The following is a 19,435-nucleotide window of genomic DNA, read 5'->3' as shown; positions in this document are numbered from 1 at the left end:
TACAAATTAAAATAACACTTTTATTGATATGCTTAAACATAAACCATAGGTAACATCATAAAAAAAATCAAAAGATAAATCTATTCCTTGATGTACATAATAGACAGACATTTCATTTTTTTTTCTCAGTAATCACCTGGAGTGGATTTTTGTCTTCCCACTGACCTGTGTATCAGCCTTTGCTTTATGGGTTTTTTTAACTGTGTTGATTTGTTCCCATGGAGTCTAAGGACTGTGATGAGCACCACCATTGTGGTTCTTCCTAAAGCCTGACCACAAAAGGAATTTCCACCCAAACACTGTACAGAGCGTTGTGTACCTCTGCAGCCTTCCAGATGAAGCCCTGACAGATCCCAGCAGAAGCGAGGGTATTAACCTGGAACGCAAACCCACAAAGTTACAGGTTCCTCTAGTACACGCTCCTTCAAAGTCATGGAGGCTTGGAAAAGCCACAAAGCTACCAAGAAAAAGTAAGATAAGAACTCAAAAGATTTCTAACAAAGATAAATCTAATACAGGTTTATTCTATACATATTTTTTTTCCTGTCAAAAGACAAAACACTTATAGAAACACATAAGAAATATTTATCGGGGAAAAAAAAAAAGAAGCTACATAAAATTACAAAGTATCAACTGCTTGAATTTAACTTGAGCCTTGCAAAATTGCGCTGTGCTCAGTCCTGTCTGTAAACCCACCACAGTTCCCTCAGTGCAATCACTCTAATTCTCTCTTGCTTTGTAAAAGCTTTTGTTAATCACTCTTGTCTTCTCCTTGGTAGTGTCTGTATTCTGGCTTCAGCTCCCAAGTGTTTTTGTGGGTCCCCTTTACATTGTAGATGCCTATTTCTCTTAAAATTTCTTTCAAGTATATCTGAAAAGGAAACAAAAATTCAAATTACACAGGCAGGCAATTACTATGGTTCCTACACATCGTCTCACGATCTGCTCAATCACATCAACTTGGCTGATAAAAACAACCCAAGGTTGGCTGACTGGCATGAACTCGTGGGACTCTGTGACAGACTTCAGTCCCCAGGCACCAACAGGGATTAGAGCAGCCCAGGTGTAACACCCACCCGGGGATGCAGCCAGGAGCACCCGAGCCACAGGGATGATGGCTCCCGGGCAGTCCCTGCACAGCCGTGCCCGGCTGCGAAGAGGCAGGTACCAGGTAGTTGGATGCTCCAAGGGCTGCCGAAACGAGCTCCCAGTGCCTACTCTGGGAAGACGATGCTGAGGTTCTCTCAGACATCTTCCTCCTGCTGGAATTTCTGCACCTGAGCTAAAAGCTCTTGGCTTTTCGTCTTGCTTGGGCTGAAATTATTTTGAAACTCCCTGCCTTATTCAGATCCCATCAAAGGCCCAAGCTGTTGGATTTCATACCATTTTGCAAAGCTTTAAGCATTTTACTATGGCCTCATTTTTAGCAGAGAGCTGAGCAGGTGCCAGAGAATTTTCTAATACCTTCAAATCTTAAGGCTAGGAAGAGAAATTTAAAAAATCCAAGCAAAGCTATGATACCAGTAGTGTAACCTTTGACACAAGGCAGCTCACCAATACCACGTTCCTCTACTCTTTGTAATAAACACCAGTATTTTGTTTCATTTTTTAAAGAGCTGTTTGCCTGCTTGTTTGTTTAAATATTAATCAGGACTGACTTGAGTGGGTTGCCATGGCAACCACAGACCACAGTTTAAGAACCCCCACATAAAATTCATAATTGCTTTAGTCTGAGACATTTAATCCTCTTTGAGTGCATAAATTGAACTGGAGTTACTGGAACCCTTGTATTCTCTTTATCTACAGTTCCACTAAGTGCAAATATCAACATATACCAACTCATTTAAAAAAGCAAGTATTTGTTGATGACATAGGAAAAAAAGAAAGGCCAATTGCCCAGTCTCTTCCTTACACTCTTCTCATTTTTTGCTAAATGGAAAATAAATAAAAAGTATGTTTTCAGTCATTAAAAAATGTCTCTTTTAGAGAAACCAACCATTAATATCTCTCCCGGTACACATCAAAAATCTACAAAGAAAAAAAAATCCAGATCCCATGCTAATGACAATACTTCATTTGGACTCATGTAGCAAAATTACTCTTAAAAACCTATCTCAAAGCAATGAGGGGTGTTTGACCAAGAACTAGGAAAGATGCCCATAACAAATGTGTAAATAAACGACTTTCTTGGGGTGTTTCTTCGAGCAGAGTGGCTGCATGCAGGAGCCATGAGCGGGGGAGCAGGGAGTTCATTTTGCACTGCGGGGATGGCTCTTCAGCCTTCGAGGGTGCACGATGCAAATCCCAGCAGGTGGCAGCAGGAGATCAGTGCACATCTCTTAGCACACCTTTCCACAGCTCATCTGTTGCCGAGATGCTGTCATTATTCGAGAGTCAGGTACCTAAGACAAATGTACTCATCACAACAGCAATTAGTGCACAAACGTTTTTGTTGCGATGACACTGCTGTTGTGCGATGAATTTTTTAAAAGGTGATGAAAGCAGGTGAAAAAGTGATTTCCACATAGGTGTGTGTATACCAGCGTATGCACTGCACTGTTTGCAGTCCTTGTATTTGCACACGAGAGAGCTTTCAGGAGTGTCACCCACAGATACTTCAAAAGATGGCAGAGAGGGTGGAAGAAACACTCAGATTCAAGGTTAAATTCTGCTCTAGACCACATGAATGGATTAATGAGTATTGGAAAAAACCCACAGAATTGCACTTAGTCCCATGAAGTACATCCATACGCAGTTTCTGGGCTGAGAGCCCCTGTCTGCATCTGGGAAGCCAGGTTGCAAGGCGTGGCGATGCCGCCGGGCTCAGGCTGGATGAAACCGCAGTGGCTGCCAGCGGCTGGCTGCTGTTTGGTGGCACTCTCTTTGGGTGCCATTTTGCACGAGGCAGTTCTCACCTCTCACTACTTGCTCACACCTCTAAACCACTCACCCAGTTAAACAAAGGTTAGTTTTAATTTCAACCAGTTTGCAGACTCAATTCCGCAGGCAGTTCTGCTTCTCTCTAGGCAAAACTTCCAAGAGTTTTGATTCAACACCGTAACAAAACGAACAAAACCCACCCAAACTGAACAGTGAGGTAACGTCCGTGTCACAATTAAGAGCACTTCAGTGGAGACTGTGAACTGAGGCAACTAAGGATTTGCAACATATTCCTATTTGCCATCTCCGCTGCAGAGGGAAAGCAAGCAGCAGTGGTTTTAGGGAGGGCAGCTGAGAGTGTTAACCCCCAAAAAAATCACTCTGCTTGCACAGACAACGCTGAACTGTTGCAGCTTTTAGACAATTACAAATCAGGGCTACTCCTGCTGTACTGTACCATATTTGAGAGCAAGTGGATGGATGAGATGCATTCAGGGGACATTCTGATTTTTCCTGTAAGATCACTCTCCTTCCAGAAACCAGGACCCTCCTGGTTGTGCCAGGTTGGCCTATACATCTTGAAGCATACTGCTCAGTCTGGTAGTATATGATTAAGAGAAACCCCCCATTTCCTCAAGTGATGCCAAATACTGAATTTTAGAGCCTAGGAGTGCTAATCAGAGGCCCACAATTTCTTCTCAGAAAGGGATTCAATATATTTATATACATATAATTCTAACACAGAAGCTAATATGTAGGTAATCTGTTTCTACATTTAAGGCATCCTCTGCTCTGTTACACATTCCCTCATGATTTTTTCCATAAGAAGTGAAATGTTATTACAAAATTATGGAATAAACATTTCTGAGGAGTTAATTTCTAAGCTCTGACAACCCTTCTGAAACTTTGAGGGGAGACACCCCCCGATCCCTGTATTTAGCATAACCATTGTTTAAAGCTGAAATAAAAGGAAAAAACTGCAAACAACATACCCCATTGAAAAAAAATACAGTTCATAGTAGACCACTGGTTCCATACTGATTCCATTCTTCACAAATATTTGACTGCTTACATAAAAAGCATATTATGTTCTCAGCCATGAAATCCAAATCTAGAATTACTGCAGTATTTCCAGGGAACACTCAATATTTACATCTGGGTGGGTGGCAACAGATTTGCCTACTACTGAATATTGTTATTTTTCATTAAAAAAGAAAGGAAATAAACCCAGGTTTCCCTATATAACTGGTTTGCATTCAGAATATCCTTGCTTTGTGATTTCATGATCATAAAATAAAGATGGCAGCAATTTCCCATGTAACATGGAACACATTCTGTAGCAACGGTTTAATTTACTATTTACATTTACCATAAGAAAAATACCCTTATTTATTTGTTACTTCACCAAGATGTTCATTCCCTCAGATAAATGTGTTTTAAATATTATTAGCCAGTGATGTAAGCACCTAGAACTTCATTTTAACAGGAGCTGAGGAGACAGCAGCAGCAGCATTTTTTTTTTCCTCACGTCTGAAAATAACCTCAACATTTAGAAACTCAAAGAAATTACATACCCAGTCAATCTGAGACACTATGACAGAAAGTAAAGCAGTGAACACGCTGCAGAGATTAATTAGAAGCCAACCTCTGTACAGCACAGGCAAAGCATGCCTATTCACCTGTTGGCATTTTACTTTTTTTTAGCAGGTATAGCTGCTCTGTGAACAATAAAGTCACAGTGGGCATTAGGAACAGATACACCGGCTGAGCAGCAGGAACCAAGGGATAGTATTTTTAAATGGAAATGGATGCTGTTAGCAACTCCCTACAGAAGTTTTTAATGGGAACCCAGATGGTAAATTAGGATAGCTTTAGATGAGGGGGTAGATGACATACTGAAAGTTCTGAATTTATCACCATACTGGCTACCCAGTGAATGAAGAAAGGCGTCAGAAAGAGAATTCTGGTATTTTTTTTCTCAGGATGTCCAGGTTTGAGGAAGCTGTATGGGTGCCAACATCTATGGCAAAACCCTGTCTGGAAATGAACACAAAACCCCTAACTCGCACACAGCTCGAAACTGAGAATGCACAGCCCACTCAGGGGAAGAGGGTTTAATGGTTTGATTAATCTCAGGAGCCCTATGGGACTTTTATCTATCAGTAGAGAGCCTCAAACAAGAAACAGATGCAAAGATATAGCCCAAATAATACATGATGTTGGGTCAAATTAGTCTACAATTTCCTTTTAGCATACCTGTATTACTACAATAATTGAAAAAAATAAAGGCTAGATTTGCTGAGAATAAAGTACACAGCACTGACTGACTATGCTACAGGCAGAATATATTCAGGAACATATGATGACAGTAGAGATATATAGACAGGCATAGAAATTCATCATAAATGTAATAGAATTATTCATATGAGGTATTTTGTTCTCTACATCTAATCTAATAACTACCCTATACATTTAATCCTTAGGGCAGTCACTAAGACAAAAATTGGATTAATCTTGCCCAGCTTTTGGTGCTTAATGAAGAAACTTTTGCCAGAAGCACAGCTTTTCCAGGCCCCTTTTAGCTGATGCAGACAGGTACATTCAAGAGGTAAATCACATCACAGGAGGAAGAGAACTTTTGTTCTCCCATGGCTTAAGTGGGACTTGTGGGTGACTATTTCCAGCTGAAGTCATGCCAGATGGGATAAACCTGCAGCTACTTATAATCAAAGCAATCAAGATATTGACTGCCACATCTATCTCTTAGCCAAAAAAAAAAAAAAAAATAAAAAAATCTTACAATTATCTTGCAACTCCCTCCATATCTTGCTTCTATTCCTTCCTCCGCCTCTTCAGTTCCCATTATCCACACACCTCCTTGGCCACACAGATAAGGAGTTGACTCATTAGATAAATGAATGGAATAGAAAACATGAATACATTATCCAACTAGTTTCTTCCAAGGTACTAGAAAACCATGAACCCACATGTATGTGTATTGGGTAACATCTTCTTGCAGCTTCTTAACCAGACTGTGCACCTTGTACAAATCCTCTGATACAGATCCACTTAATTCTAAACGTGAAGAGAGAAAAACCAGTACACATCTCCATTTTTTCTCCTCTTTTACAAAGGAACAATTTTTTCCATAATCCAGCTGTCAATGTTCCTTCTTCTGCCTTAGCTCTAACAACTTTTGAAATTGTTGCTCTATTTAGACTCATAATTAAGTCCCTTTAAGTTTTCTGAAAACTGCAGCTGGGTTGAGGGTAGATATTGAAGTCAGCAGTGAAAAATATCAAAAGCACCAAAGATACTTCATGTGTCATTGTCTCCCCCCTACTCCCGTGTGGTGTGCTCAAGGAAAGCTCGAACAGGGGAAGCAGGGAAAGAACTGGAAAGTTAGGGTCCGTAGATGAAGGGGCTGGCAGAGACTGCAGGGTAACAAAAGCATCACATAAGCATGTGTCCTCATGCTTTTGCTGTTTGTGTATCAAAACAGTGTTTAAAAAAACCCCAACCAATTATCAACCCCCTAAACTCTTAGTCTAGAAATTATTGTATTTGTAAAGGAAATCAAGTGATTTTGGGGATGTTGACATGACGCCTGAGCTCCTAACATGGACAATGCATGTATTTAATACTTATTCCATGAAACACAATTTTCTAGACCCACGGAAAAAGAACAACCCCTGTTGCTATGCCAAGATAAAGTTCAGAAGCTGAAGGAAGGGCTTACCACTCACTTACATAAGCTCTCTATTGCCAACAGCAACAGAACTATGCTGTTACTTCAGTGAGGATGGAAGTAGCATGGAGACGTGAGCATTACAGAATTTGGTTTCTTGTATTAAAGCAAACCTAAATAAGAGACTATGTAGGTTACTTAAACCACCTCTGTCAAGAAAAAGCATACTCATTGCAATGCTTGGTATCATACGCAGCCCTAAAAAAACTTGATGATTTCTGCTTGTTGTAAAACATTTAGAGAGCTGGTTCAAAGACATAGAGTATACATGAAACTCTTCTGGATATGGAAAATACACACAATAGTAACTACTGAAGTTATATTATAAGACTACTAGTACATACCACTGGCTGTTTGGTTATGTCCACCAGGTCTTTAATATTGTAATACTGATGTTTCTCAAAGGCTGAAAAAAGCATGTCCAACACTTGTTGTTTATCAGCTCGAGCCCGTTTTCCGTCTTCTTTCTTCTTCTTCTCATATTCAATCTATCAGATACAAAACATGTTTTAAAGACATACATATGTAACGCTGTATAATTCTCAGTGCTGAACATTAAGACACAAAAAACCCCTTCTATTTAATAAAACACTGTTCAGTGACTCAGTGCTTTTCATCTGGAAAATTTTCTTTTGAGCACTCAAATGTTCTTTAATGAACATAAACTAAGCATTTTGTCTTCAGCACAACAAGCTTTTCTGATATGTATCTCTGCTTTATCTAGTAAAAAAACCTCAGAAACAGAGCCTGCATGATGTGCCCAGACTTGGGGAGAGAATTAATATTAGTACAGGAATCCAAACTGAGACAGTATTTTCACTCCACCTCTGTTGATACCAGCTTCTGAAGTATAATGACAAATATCAAACAACCTACAAATTGCCATACTCAGGAAAATCCACAGATCAACATGGCTTCATCCTCAATCATAACAACAACCTGCCCAAAGGATGCTCCAATGGCCCTTGGACACTGTCTTATCTGCTTCAGAAACAGCACTCACGGCAACCACTCTGTCAATATAAAACCAATCTTCACCAAGTGAAGACACACTTTGAGGACGTGGATGGTATCTCTTCAGAAGAAACCTGGGTAGCACACACAAAGTTATGGTAATCCAAAAAAAACCCTTTCAAGAAAGTAGAGGCCCCTTGTTGCCACACATCATCCTATTTCAGGAGACATATTAAAAAGTAATTAACTATTATAGCATGACACAAGATGACCATATATTTTTGCAGAAACTTTTATCACCTCCTGTGGTGGTGAAATTCTTACCCCTCCCCACCCTTCCTTGTTGGGCTGCATGGTGCCAGGTGTGATTCCACCTTCCCAATTGCTCGGAAAAGGTTATAATGGCCCATCATCTCCTGATGGCCTGGCACACCTGTGCCTGGGGTATGGTCAGATGGGAACAATAACAGAGTTGCACGTTCATCTAATTCTTGTGCAACTGCCAGAAGGCACCAGAAGGTATTTGACAAAAGTAAGTTATCTTGTACCCTATAAACTGCGACCACCAGGGAGACCCTTTGAGCTCTCCTGGATCGCAGCGGCCTGTGACCAGCATCTCCCCTGAGCTTGGATGCCTCTCAGGTACCAAAACCCTTAAGGTGTTGTCTGCTCCAGACGGAAGGCCAGGGCGAAGTCCACCCACTCGAGTCTCAATTATCGCCCGTTGAGGAATGCCAAGGCATTGTGAGTATTTGCTCTAAACCGGAGAGGGAAATTTTCTTTGAGCTAGCTTCTCTTTCACCCGTTCTTTCTCTGTTTATTGGTGTGTGTGGGTACATATCCTTGTTTCTTCGTGTGTTTTGTCCAGTTTGTGTTCATTCTACGTTATCCAAACACCTTTGTTTCTGTCTATATGTCCGTTTTGTGTATGGGCATGTATATATGTATAAATTAAGGTACCGTTAAGTAAGTTAGAGTGAATCTTGTCATTTTAGAATCTGTGAATGAGTCGCTTTTCTTTCTCTCAGCATTTCTGAATTATTTTGTAATGATAAATTGCTGTTAGTTATTAATAAATCTAGATTTCTTACTAAATCATTACCGTTGTTGATACTTTCATCCGTGACACCTCCACAAATACTTCCTGCATTTCCTCAGACTCCTCATCACAAGCAAGATTTGCACAGACCAGCACACCCCAAACAAACCCAAATTACCGCAGAGCACCAACCGCCAAATCTGCCAGCACATCACTCCATCCACCCTCAGTACCACTCCTGATAACAGAAAACCATCAAGCTCCTTGGAACCAACAAAGGTGACCCAGAAGGCAATACAATTCATGTAATCATCAAGTGCTTTCAGGCATCCTGTGTGGGTGAATTCAAAGCAGCAAAACATACAGCATAAACGATGCATATGACCAATAAGCCTGGCTGCCAGTAGCATTCTTCTATATGGGAGTTGTTCGGCCTCTGAAATCTCAAACCTGATCCTCAAAAGAAGACCTTCAGAGAAGAAGCCTAGAAATGAAAATTCACAGTTCTACTGGATACTAAAAATCTTGTTTTTAAGAAGAGAGATTACTTTTATGGCACAATATATTTTTTCCTGTTTTCTTGCCAGCTGACTCCCTTCTACGCTCTGAGTGAAAATAGCCTGTCTCTTGGTACCTGTCCCAAAGTGGCTAAAGACTATTACCACCTTTGCCACTGCTCACAGATCTCCAGCCAGCTAACTCCTCTTTCAAATCCTGAAACAGATGTACATCATTAAAGTGAACGTAGAGCAATTGTTCCCAATCTGTAGCTTGAAATCTGTTGCTTCTGCTTAAAACCCAAGATGGGCTTGGGCAATCAAATCCTCGTCTGCTTTTCCAACTGTATGTTAGTGTTATAAAAGATACAACCTCTCCACACAAATCCACACAATTGATTTTTATCCACTAATACATTTTGTTGTAATTATTTAAGTCTTTGGCCTCCGCATTTTAAAATAAATCACTTTCAAAACAGTAATAGTTTTGTAACAATAACAAAATGTCGCATCAAGTAAAACAGTTTCCCAGTATCTTGGTTGCCATCATCTACAGAACTGCTACACCACTGAAACTAGAGTAGGAACATAAATCTAGGACATTGGCCTTCCTATAAACAACAGTAAGTCAAAATATTTGCTTTTTCTAGAAGTCCAACAGGCAATTCATTAGCAGCCTCTGTTGACCTTGAAAAGGTTTTAACTGTAAGCTTTGGAAGCCCTGCTGTAGATTCAATTTCTGTTTCTCTACTAGTATAGTCTCACTATGCAGTATAATGCAAGTAGACTGCAGCTAGTTGTAACCCCATGAAGCAGAACTGCAATGGCACCAAAATACATATGAACAAGTCTACTCCGTTGACACACTTTAAAACTACAGTCCCAAATTACAGTCAGGATCCTTTAATACAACAGAAAATTACGACACCGTAACATGACATAAGCTGAATTCTTTAGCAAGCAGCCTGGCCAGGGTGCAGTCAGGGGTTACCTCTGTTGGTTGCAATTCCACCAACAAAGCAGTTGGCCAGTTCTCTGGGTATGTTCACATAGTCACACAGCTATTGGACAAGCTGGATAAATCCCATTCATCTGAAAGTCTACTATGACCTGCAGCACTACCCATGTCCTGGTACGTGAGCAAGGGTTTCTGTATGAAGCACCTAAAGAAATGATACAAAGAGTGGGGAGGAGGAGGGGACTGGCTTCTTGCTGCATGAAATGTAGGATGAAGTATGAGATGTGTGAGAGTGCTACCTGCGAGATAAGCAATACACTATATCAAATGTTCGATTGCCAAAAAGGTCTTTGCATCTGATCTTCAACTGATCTGATGCCAGTCAGTTTGCAACATTTAAAAATGCCTTTATTTTACACCTGGCTTAAGTCAGAACTTACTAAGGTATATGAGCAGCACGTTATATTTTTCCTGCCAGAGAAACCATATTTTCAGAGCAATCATCTACCATCATAGTCATTCATGTTCTAACTCAACACAATGGTGCAGGGACTTGCTGCAAGGACACAGGCGCATCCTAAGGACAATGAAGTATGCAGGGTTTAAGACATGCATTTAAAATTTAATTTAGTATGAAGCTGTCCCTTTGGTCTTAAAAAAATACATGAGTATGTCACATCTCAGTCTGAAGTTGATACTCCATGCTAGTGTTGAAAAGCACTTATGATCCCATTGCACTGTATATTTTGGAAGTCTCATTTCCACCCACAGGAACAATTTTGGTTTCTATCTTGTAATATCATTTGTATTTGAAAACTGTTTCTTTGCTTTGTAAGCTGGAGAGAGTTAAAGGGAAAATCCACTGTTGCATATGTAATGAGTCTGACAGTGTTTCAAATAAACGAAGGAGTAAGATCATCACGAATATGCCAGTATCACCATTTTACATGGAGTGAAACCAATGTAGAGAAAATACCTGGCATGCACAAAGTTGCAGACAGTGCCAGGTTACATTGTGTTTTCAGAAGAAAATGCATAAACAACAGCAACCCAAACATTATTAAATAGAATAATCTAGTTGTGTACAACAAATAATTTTTGGACCTGTTTGAAAACTTTCCCTTTGGTAGTTCATGGTCAAACACAGGAATTACTGTCCTGTAGGATACATTGTACCACATGGGAAGGGAAACATGACTACAGCTTTATGGAGTCCTCTTCAAAAATCAAGACATCAACACTGTATTCTTCTGGAAGCAGAGTTTTCTAATTAGCCACTGCAATCAACTGCAGTGGGCTTTCTTGAGCCTGAGTTTTCAGCCTTTTTTGACTTAGTGATCCACAGAATTTCCCAGTTTCTCTGTGCAATTGCTGATCAGATCACAGCTGATACCAGTAAACAACACTCTACTGGATTTTCAGTAGAGCCCTGTGCTGTTTGAGACAATGGCTTATGGGACACCAGGACTGGGGACACAAAAATGTTTTGAATATATGCACATGAAAACATAAAGAGGAGAAGATGAATTATCCAGCCTTAATTTGTTGCCAGAAAAGCATCTGACACTTTAGAGGTCAAGTCCAGATAATGGTAGGAGAGCTGAAGGCATCTGCAATGCTTGACTGAGTTCTGGGTTCCTGCATACATCTGAGGTCACTTTTCAATGTAAAGACCTATGCATTTGTTTTTGAGGTTAGCATCTTTTTTCTGACTCAAAAATACACCAGTTGAAAGATGCAGTGTGAAAGATAGTCAGTTACAGGCTGCATCACTGCCACAGCAGCAGCTCTTATGTCTGTTCTTACCAAATCTTATGCAATTTTCTACTTCCTCAAATAACAAAATCAAAATGAACAAGAAGAAAAACAGAACCAGGAGCAAACTACAACCTCCTCAGGTGGAAAGTCAAGCTGAAGTGATGGAAGAAACCAATCTTCTCCTTTTCTGTTTTTTGTTTTGTTTTTAAAGAGCAAGAGCAAGGCATTGAGGTTATTCCTTCTGTATGTAGCAGAGCTATGGGAATAATGTGTAAGTAACCTGGGCGTAATGGGAAAAGCTACTGGAGCTCAAGACAATCCGAGAACAGTAACAAAAAATCCATGGTACTGCTTGTACCTCTTCAGATGACATAATAGCAAAATGTGCTTAGCTAGCAACTAGCTACGAGCTACATCTCTCTGCATGTGGAGAAAAAAACCTACCTCTACCTACTTTAAAATTGATGCTTCCTACACAAAGGAATAAAGTAACAATAAAACACAAAGGAATAAAGTAACAATAAAGAAATTCTCAACATTATCTTCACTGATGTTAGATCTCTGACAGGACTATTTCACAACTGGGTATAAAATCCGAATTATACAAATAATAGTCTCCTGCAAAATAACATGAAGTAGCCTTTCTAACCAAACCACAACTTTTTTTTCCCCTAGTAAATCTAATGCCCAGAATTGTTCTTTCCCTATTATTTTAGTTCCTCGGTTCACTATCCCCAGTAGGAGCTTCTATTTTACATTCTCTGGATGAGCTTAAGTAAATCAGAGAGGAGTGTTTGTATTCCCTATACAAATGAAATATGAATAATACTCTTAATCCATTAATGTATAAAATCAACTTGTACAGAAAACTGAATATCAATTCCTCCCTTTGTGGAAAAGTTATTTGCAGCTGGTGTCCCAGTTGCCCACATTTTAATTAGCAACACTCTAGCATCTCCCTCTAACTTCAGCAACAGCTCCCACTGTTGTCTAAAAACACAGAGCACATTGTGAAGTGCTGTTTTAAAAAAAAAAAAAAAAAAAAGCATGGTATCTGTTGCTGTTTTCTTCTCTTTGTCTTGTGAATGCACTGCTCATAGCAACCTACAATGCAGCCTTTCATTTTTTTTTCCTTCACGTTTTCTTTGCAAACAGGATGTTTTCTGCAGCAGGCTTAAAGCACTTTTTGAGAGTCATATTACAGAATGCATATACACCGTAAACTAATTAGATTTCTTTAAAACTGTGTGGGTTTTAAATTTAAAAAACATTAAAATATGATTTGATTTCAAGGAAGGACCATTTTAGAACAAGCTGTCGAGCATAGAAGTTGCGAGTTTATCCCTGCAAGACTTGATACAGAAATCAATTTCTCTTTGTTTACCTTCCCAGGATGTTGCTAAGCTTCTGAAAAGCTGCCAAAATTGCCTTCTTGAAGGTATCATTATTACTGAAGCTGATGTATTACACTTTGCTAACACAAAGGTGATAAAGAAGTGAGACTAAATCTAAAGTTTCATCTGAAGATGTTTGAAAGAAGTCTTAAAAGGTCTTCCCATCCCCTGAAGCATGGGTACCAACCTCTATAGTATGGGAGAGTGGGAAGAGGGGAGACCACAAAGAAGACTCTGGAGGGGTAACCAGGACCACTAGAGAACTTTTCTGCTGCATTACGGAACAATTCCAGCTGCAAGAATATTAATATTGCAACCTTGTAAACGTGTACTATTTACAGATATACAGAAAATGAAGGTCACTTTCCCAGAGAAGAAAAGCTAAGTTACAATCCTAGCATATACTCTAATGGAATTGCAATGTTTTTGTAATAAAAAGGTAGGCTTAATATAATTTCTTGCAAAAAAACCCCACCACTTTACCCATCCTGGTATTCAAACAAGCTATTGCTATTGCCCATTCACATGTAATTTATTTCTCTCCTCCTTTCTGTTGTATGTTCATTTATTGGTATATGGAGCAGCCATACTTTAATATTCTATCATCTCCTCCTTCAGGAAATGTTACCCCTTTTTTTCTTAGTTAGTAGATACTAATTCTTTGCTCAGAAACTCCTCAGAATATGATTGAATGCATCAGTTTGTACATTTTTTCTTGTTTCTTGTGAAAAGTCTTGTCCCCAACAGGGACTGTCACATGATTACAAGCAATGCAGCAAGTTATAAGAAAGCAACTGCTGCTTGAAAACAGCAGAAAAATGTAACCAAGAAGTTAAAAAAGTTAATAGACTTGTTCTCCCCTACGTACATCCTTTCAGACATCTCAACTGAACCTTAATAAAAGATTTAATGAAAAGAAAGACGTTGTAGAAAGCAGCTGTGCCTGACCCTTTAGAGTCAAGGCAAGGCCATGAGTGGTTCAAATACAAGTATGGCCTGCTAGACTTTTCCCATCAGAACACCTTTAAGTTAGACATGAAAAGTGAACACAGTGTCAGTGGATTTCCATGAGCATGGACAGATATGCATAAATAAAAATGAAATAATTAGGACACAAGAGCATCATAACTTTTAAGAAGCCTGGTTATGTCCTGGTTATACCTCTTGAATCTCACACAAGACTTAAATTTCTGTAATGACAAACAGCAGTTTGCAACTGGAATAAAGATTCAAAGACTGTCTCCAGGTTGAAGTCATAGTGTTTTAACTATGCTAGTGTCAGGGAAATGGCACAGAATCCCACTATAAAGAGAAGCTATACATCACTGTAGCTTATTCCAGAATTAAAGAAGAGAATAACAGTAACAGCATAAAACAATATACTCATATAAAATTGCATTTGCATAGCAGGATATACCAGTGTGACTATTTTGGTTAAATGTCATTCCCTTAGCTGAAATAGTTATATTGGTATGATCATCTATGTATAGATCAGACTTTGAACAGTCACTACTACAAAACAGTCCCATGAGAAAGAAACGATTATTTTTGGTTCTGTGGAAATAGACTGCCTTTCAGAATAATGCTTAAATATCATCCAGTATATTGTCATTTGTTTTATGTAAATAAAATCTTAATAAAAAGTGTAAAAGTTTAAATGACTAACACAGTGATTCATTTTCAGTATGACTTAACATTTCTCACATTCAACAGTAGCAGCGATTATATATGCATACAGACAAATTACTCAAAGAGGATCTTTAAGAAAAAGGACATTATAGTTTGTATGTACATCAACTGATCTGGAACAGCAGTGTGGGTGTAATATTGACAAAGCCAATGATGCAAATAACACGTACTACGAAGGTATGAAACTGTGAAAAATTATCAGCTGTTATTCTTTTCTACTTGTTGTCAGTTCCTGCAAAGGACTGCAAACCAATCACTCTTTTCAAATCTTTAACCCAGCTCCATATGATACTTTATTTGGCTCAAAGGAGTGCTTCCACATCTCATTGCAAAAAGCCAGAACTGCCTTTTATCCCCGAACTTCAAAATTACATATCAAAACAGACTAGAGGAAGAATGTAATAAAGCCAGTACAAAATGCTTGGGTAAAGGGAGTTTGCCTTCCATCAAGTAACATCAGAGTTAGAACTGGCAGACCTTAGCCCCAAGGGTGGTAATATTCTTGAGACAGAAAGAAGATCCCCAGAACATAAAATCAGGGAAAAGCCAGGTAACATAGAGCATTTCCAAAGACAGTGGCCAACTGCGAGCGAAAAGAGCTGCATGACAGCAGCAGAGCAGTTCTGGAGTCCTGAGCCAGACTGCTCCTGAAGAAGAGAAGAAGGGAAAATATTGAAAGCTACTTACATTATACTGATGATTAGCCACCGGTTTATAGTTCGTGGTTACGGCTTTGTCCAGCTGCTGTGACAGTCTTACAGGTTTAGAAGATTCTTCTATCTGTAATCTGCAAAAGAAAACAAAAAGAGAATAAAAAGTTCAGACAAGCACACACTCAAAATTAATTCTAAAAACCTGCAAGTATGAACAAGTCCTTATCAAAGTCAGCTGCAAACAAATCATAAGGCAAACCTGATGCACTCTTCTGAATTAAGTTTTTCCTACTCTATTTTTGTTCAAGGACACTGAATTTTTAGGACAATATATGCTACAGAAGACACTGAAATGCTGAAAACTAAGCAACTGTAAAGGGAAGATACTAAAAGTCATGTCTAAATAAAAGTTGTATTCCAAAACCCTGACACTCAGGTGGAAGAAAAGCCCTTGCCCTTAGAAAAAGTCTAACCCAACCCAAATTAACCAAGAATCTCCCAGTTTACTCAACTGAGGGCTGAAAAAGCTATTTGATCCACCTCTGCTGACTCCTAGAGCACAGCAAAGATTAGACTTCATGACTTTCTTCTAGTTATTTTAATGTAAAAATATAAATTTCTGTGACCTTTCTTTTGGCACTAAAGCACAGTAACAGAGCACAAGTAACTGTTTTACAAGCACTTTTAAAAACATGGAAGACAGAGAAATCCACCCAGGTGCAAATCAATGTACAATCAAGTCTCAACCATACAGTCAACAATAGGTGACCTTCAGTCCTCTTTGGGAAAGACTATGAGGTCAGAGGTTGTACACATTTTGTCAAGCTCATCCCCATGCAATTTAAAGCTTATGTGTATGATGGTGTAGGAGGAGTGCTCCATTTACTTCAGGTTTAGCACTCAAGAACAACTACTTGAAATGAAGACGCAAGAAACCAAGCTTAGTACGGTGCAGGGCAACATCCCTTCAGGGAAAATAGCACATACGATTAATGTTATTCCAGTGAAGTTATTTTGTTTCCAAAGATGTATCTTACAGGAAGAAAGAGTCCATTTTCACTAAACACAATGAGATTTTTAGACCAATATATGTACAGTGAGGTTTGCTTCTTTCAAAAAAAATTAATATGGTGACATTAATGCAAATAATAACATGTTTACTAATGTAAAATGGATAAAACAGACAGTATTTTAAAAAACCCATTGTGTTTAAGATCACTGATTTATTTTTGTAAAAATATATCACGCAAACAAACCCCTAAATTTAAATTCAGCATGCTTCTGATTTGACACTTGAACAACGTAAATAAATGACATTTGAAGTAAACGTTAAGAAATAAAATCTCTAGTTTTAGCAACTGGAAATAAAGCCCATCATCCTTCACAGCTAGTGTGACTGGACAGTATTTGCTGGAAGTTTTGTCTCATGCATAAATATATCACAAAATCACTGAATCATCTAGGTTAGAAAGGACCTTGAAGATCATCTAGCCCAATCGTTAACCTAACACTGACAGTTCCCAACTACACCAGATCCCTCAGCGCTATGTCAGCCCGACTCTTAAACACCTCCAGGGATGGGGACTCCACCACCTCACTGGGCACCACATTCCAACGCCTAACAACCCCTTCTGGAAAGAAATGCCTCCTGATATCCAGTCTAAACCTTCCCTGGCACAACTTGAGGCCATTCCCTCTTGTCCTATCGCTTACTACTTGGTTAAAGAGACTCATCCCCAGCTCTCTGCAACCTCCTTTCAGGGAGCTGTAGAGGGTGATGAGGTCTCCCCTCAGCCTCCTCTTCTCCAGACTAAACACCCCCAGTTCCCTCAGCCGCTCCCCGTACGACCTGTGCTCCAGACCCTGCACCAGCTTCGTTGCCCTTCTCTGGACACGCTCGAGTCATTCAATGTCCTTTTTGGAGTGAGGGGCCCAAAACTGAACACAGGAATCGAGGGGCGGCCTCACCAGTGCCGAGTACAGGGGTAAGATCCCTTCCCTGTCCCTGCTGGCCACGCTAGTGCTGACACAAGCCAGGATGCCATTGGCCTTCTTGGCCACCTGGGCACACTGCTGGCTCCTGTTCAGCCGGCTGTCAATCAACCCCCCCAGGTCCCTCTCTGACTGGCAGCTCTCCAGCCACTCCTCCCCAAGCCTGTAGCACTGCTGGGGGTTGTTGTGGCCCAAGGGCAGCCCCCGGCATTTGGCCTTATGGAAACTCCTCCAGTTGGGCTCAGCCCATGGCTCCAGCCTGTCCAGGTCTCTCTGCAGAGCCTCCCTACCCTCGAGCAGATCAACACTCCCACCCAACATGGGGTCATCTGCAAACTCACTGAGGGTGCACTCGATCTCCTCATTCAGATCATCAATAAAGATGTTAAACAGGAGTGGCCCCAACACCGAGCCCTGGGGGACACCACTCGTGACCGGCCACCAACTGGATTTAACTCCGTTCACCACAACTCTTTGGGCCCGGCCATCCAGACAGTTTTTTACCCAGCAAAGCGTGTGACCATCCAAGCCTCGAGCAGCCAGTTTTGCCAGGAGAATGCTGTGGGAAACAGTGTCAAAAGCCTTGCTAAAGTCAAGGTAAACAACATCCACAGCCTTTCCCTCATCCAATAAGCAGGTCGCCTTGTTGTAGAAGGAGATCAGGTTTGTCAGGCAGGACCTGCCTTTCATAAACCCATGCTGACTGGGCCTGAGCATCTGGTTGTCCTGCATGTGTTGTGTGATGGTACTCAGGATAGAAACTTGCTTCCTCTTGAATCTTTGTAGACTTTTCATTTGTTATACAGTTTTAATTACCCTTAAGCAACCATCATCTTGTATTCTACATTTCTAAATCAGGAGAAGGTATATCAGTGCCTTCTCTGTCCAAATGTAGCATATTTTTTCTTAGTTTGAAGGAAAATCAATTGGAAGGTAAATGAGCAATGAACTCTTTTTACCCCTGTTCTGGAAAATAAAAGTAGAAGTTTTTATCACAAGAGTTTATCTTTTGGCCTTCAATCAAATTAAATGATTTTAAAGATTTTGCTGATCTGGTTACCAATGGTCTTCTAAACTCCCATTTCACAGTGGCACAGGCTAATGCTAAATCAATATTTTTTCTCCTAATCTGTCTTTTTCTTCATTGCTGCTTTCTTTTTTTTTTTTGGTCTCAATGACTATTTTTAAATAGTTTGGCTTTATTTTATTTTATTTTTTTTTTAAATTCCTTGCAGTTCTTTGCCATTTTTCCTATTGTTTTAAGCTGCAGAGTTTTTCAGTCCTCCTTCTCCCCCACCATACTTATTTTTCCATCTCACTTGTCCCCTCTCACATTTTTTCTTTCCATAAAGGAGGTTTTCTGTTCAACCTCTTTACTGGTACTGCTCCCATTCATGAGATACAGGCTCCTGGAGATGAACTGGGAATTCCTGTCTCTCCTTTCACTTCCAAGGCCACTGCACCACCTTCACATGGACCAGATTTAGTTATCTGATTTGTGATGTTGTTCCTAAGTCCTTCTCATTACAGCTGCAGCACAGGTAAGTGACTGACAAGGTTCACAACACCACTAAAATACATCATCCTGTTTTCAGGGAGCACTGTGCTTAGAACAGTGGCATTTCTCCATGATTAAATCCTCCTTGCACCGGGCTTTACATTCAATGTAAATTTACATTTGCATATAATGTAAATTTACAATATCCTCAATTTCTTCAGGAAAACAGCCAAAGAACATTAGCCCTTCAATGATTAAATGTCAGAACACTGAAAATACGGACTGAACACCTCAGACTGTCCTCAGAAGGAAAAGCTTTAGAATGCTGATGTCAAACTGCCTCCAGCTTCTTAATAAATTAGATATTTAAACGTG

General features: G+C 39.8%; 1 protein-coding gene across 2 annotated transcripts in view; it reads right to left on the bottom strand.

The window, feature by feature from the left end:
* Positions 1-19,435, bottom strand: part of GTF2F2 (general transcription factor IIF subunit 2) — a 92,815-nt gene continuing 73,380 nt past the window's right edge. For both annotated transcript variants that reach the window (XM_074931439.1, XM_074931447.1), the window contains 3 exons: positions 15,605-15,704; positions 6,973-7,116; positions 1-871 (listed from right to left, as the gene is read on the bottom strand). In XM_074931439.1, the coding sequence (XP_074787540.1) occupies positions 752-871; positions 6,973-7,116; positions 15,605-15,704 (364 nt within the window). In that variant the 3' untranslated portion in view covers positions 1-751. The remainder of the gene's footprint in view (positions 872-6,972; positions 7,117-15,604; positions 15,705-19,435) is intronic.

This window comes from Athene noctua, chromosome 1, assembly GCF_965140245.1.
Source record: "Athene noctua chromosome 1, bAthNoc1.hap1.1, whole genome shotgun sequence".
Taxonomy (NCBI): domain Eukaryota; kingdom Metazoa; phylum Chordata; class Aves; order Strigiformes; family Strigidae; genus Athene; species Athene noctua.
Note: the sequence above shows the minus strand (reverse complement) of the source record. Positions and strands in the feature narration are given on the sequence as shown.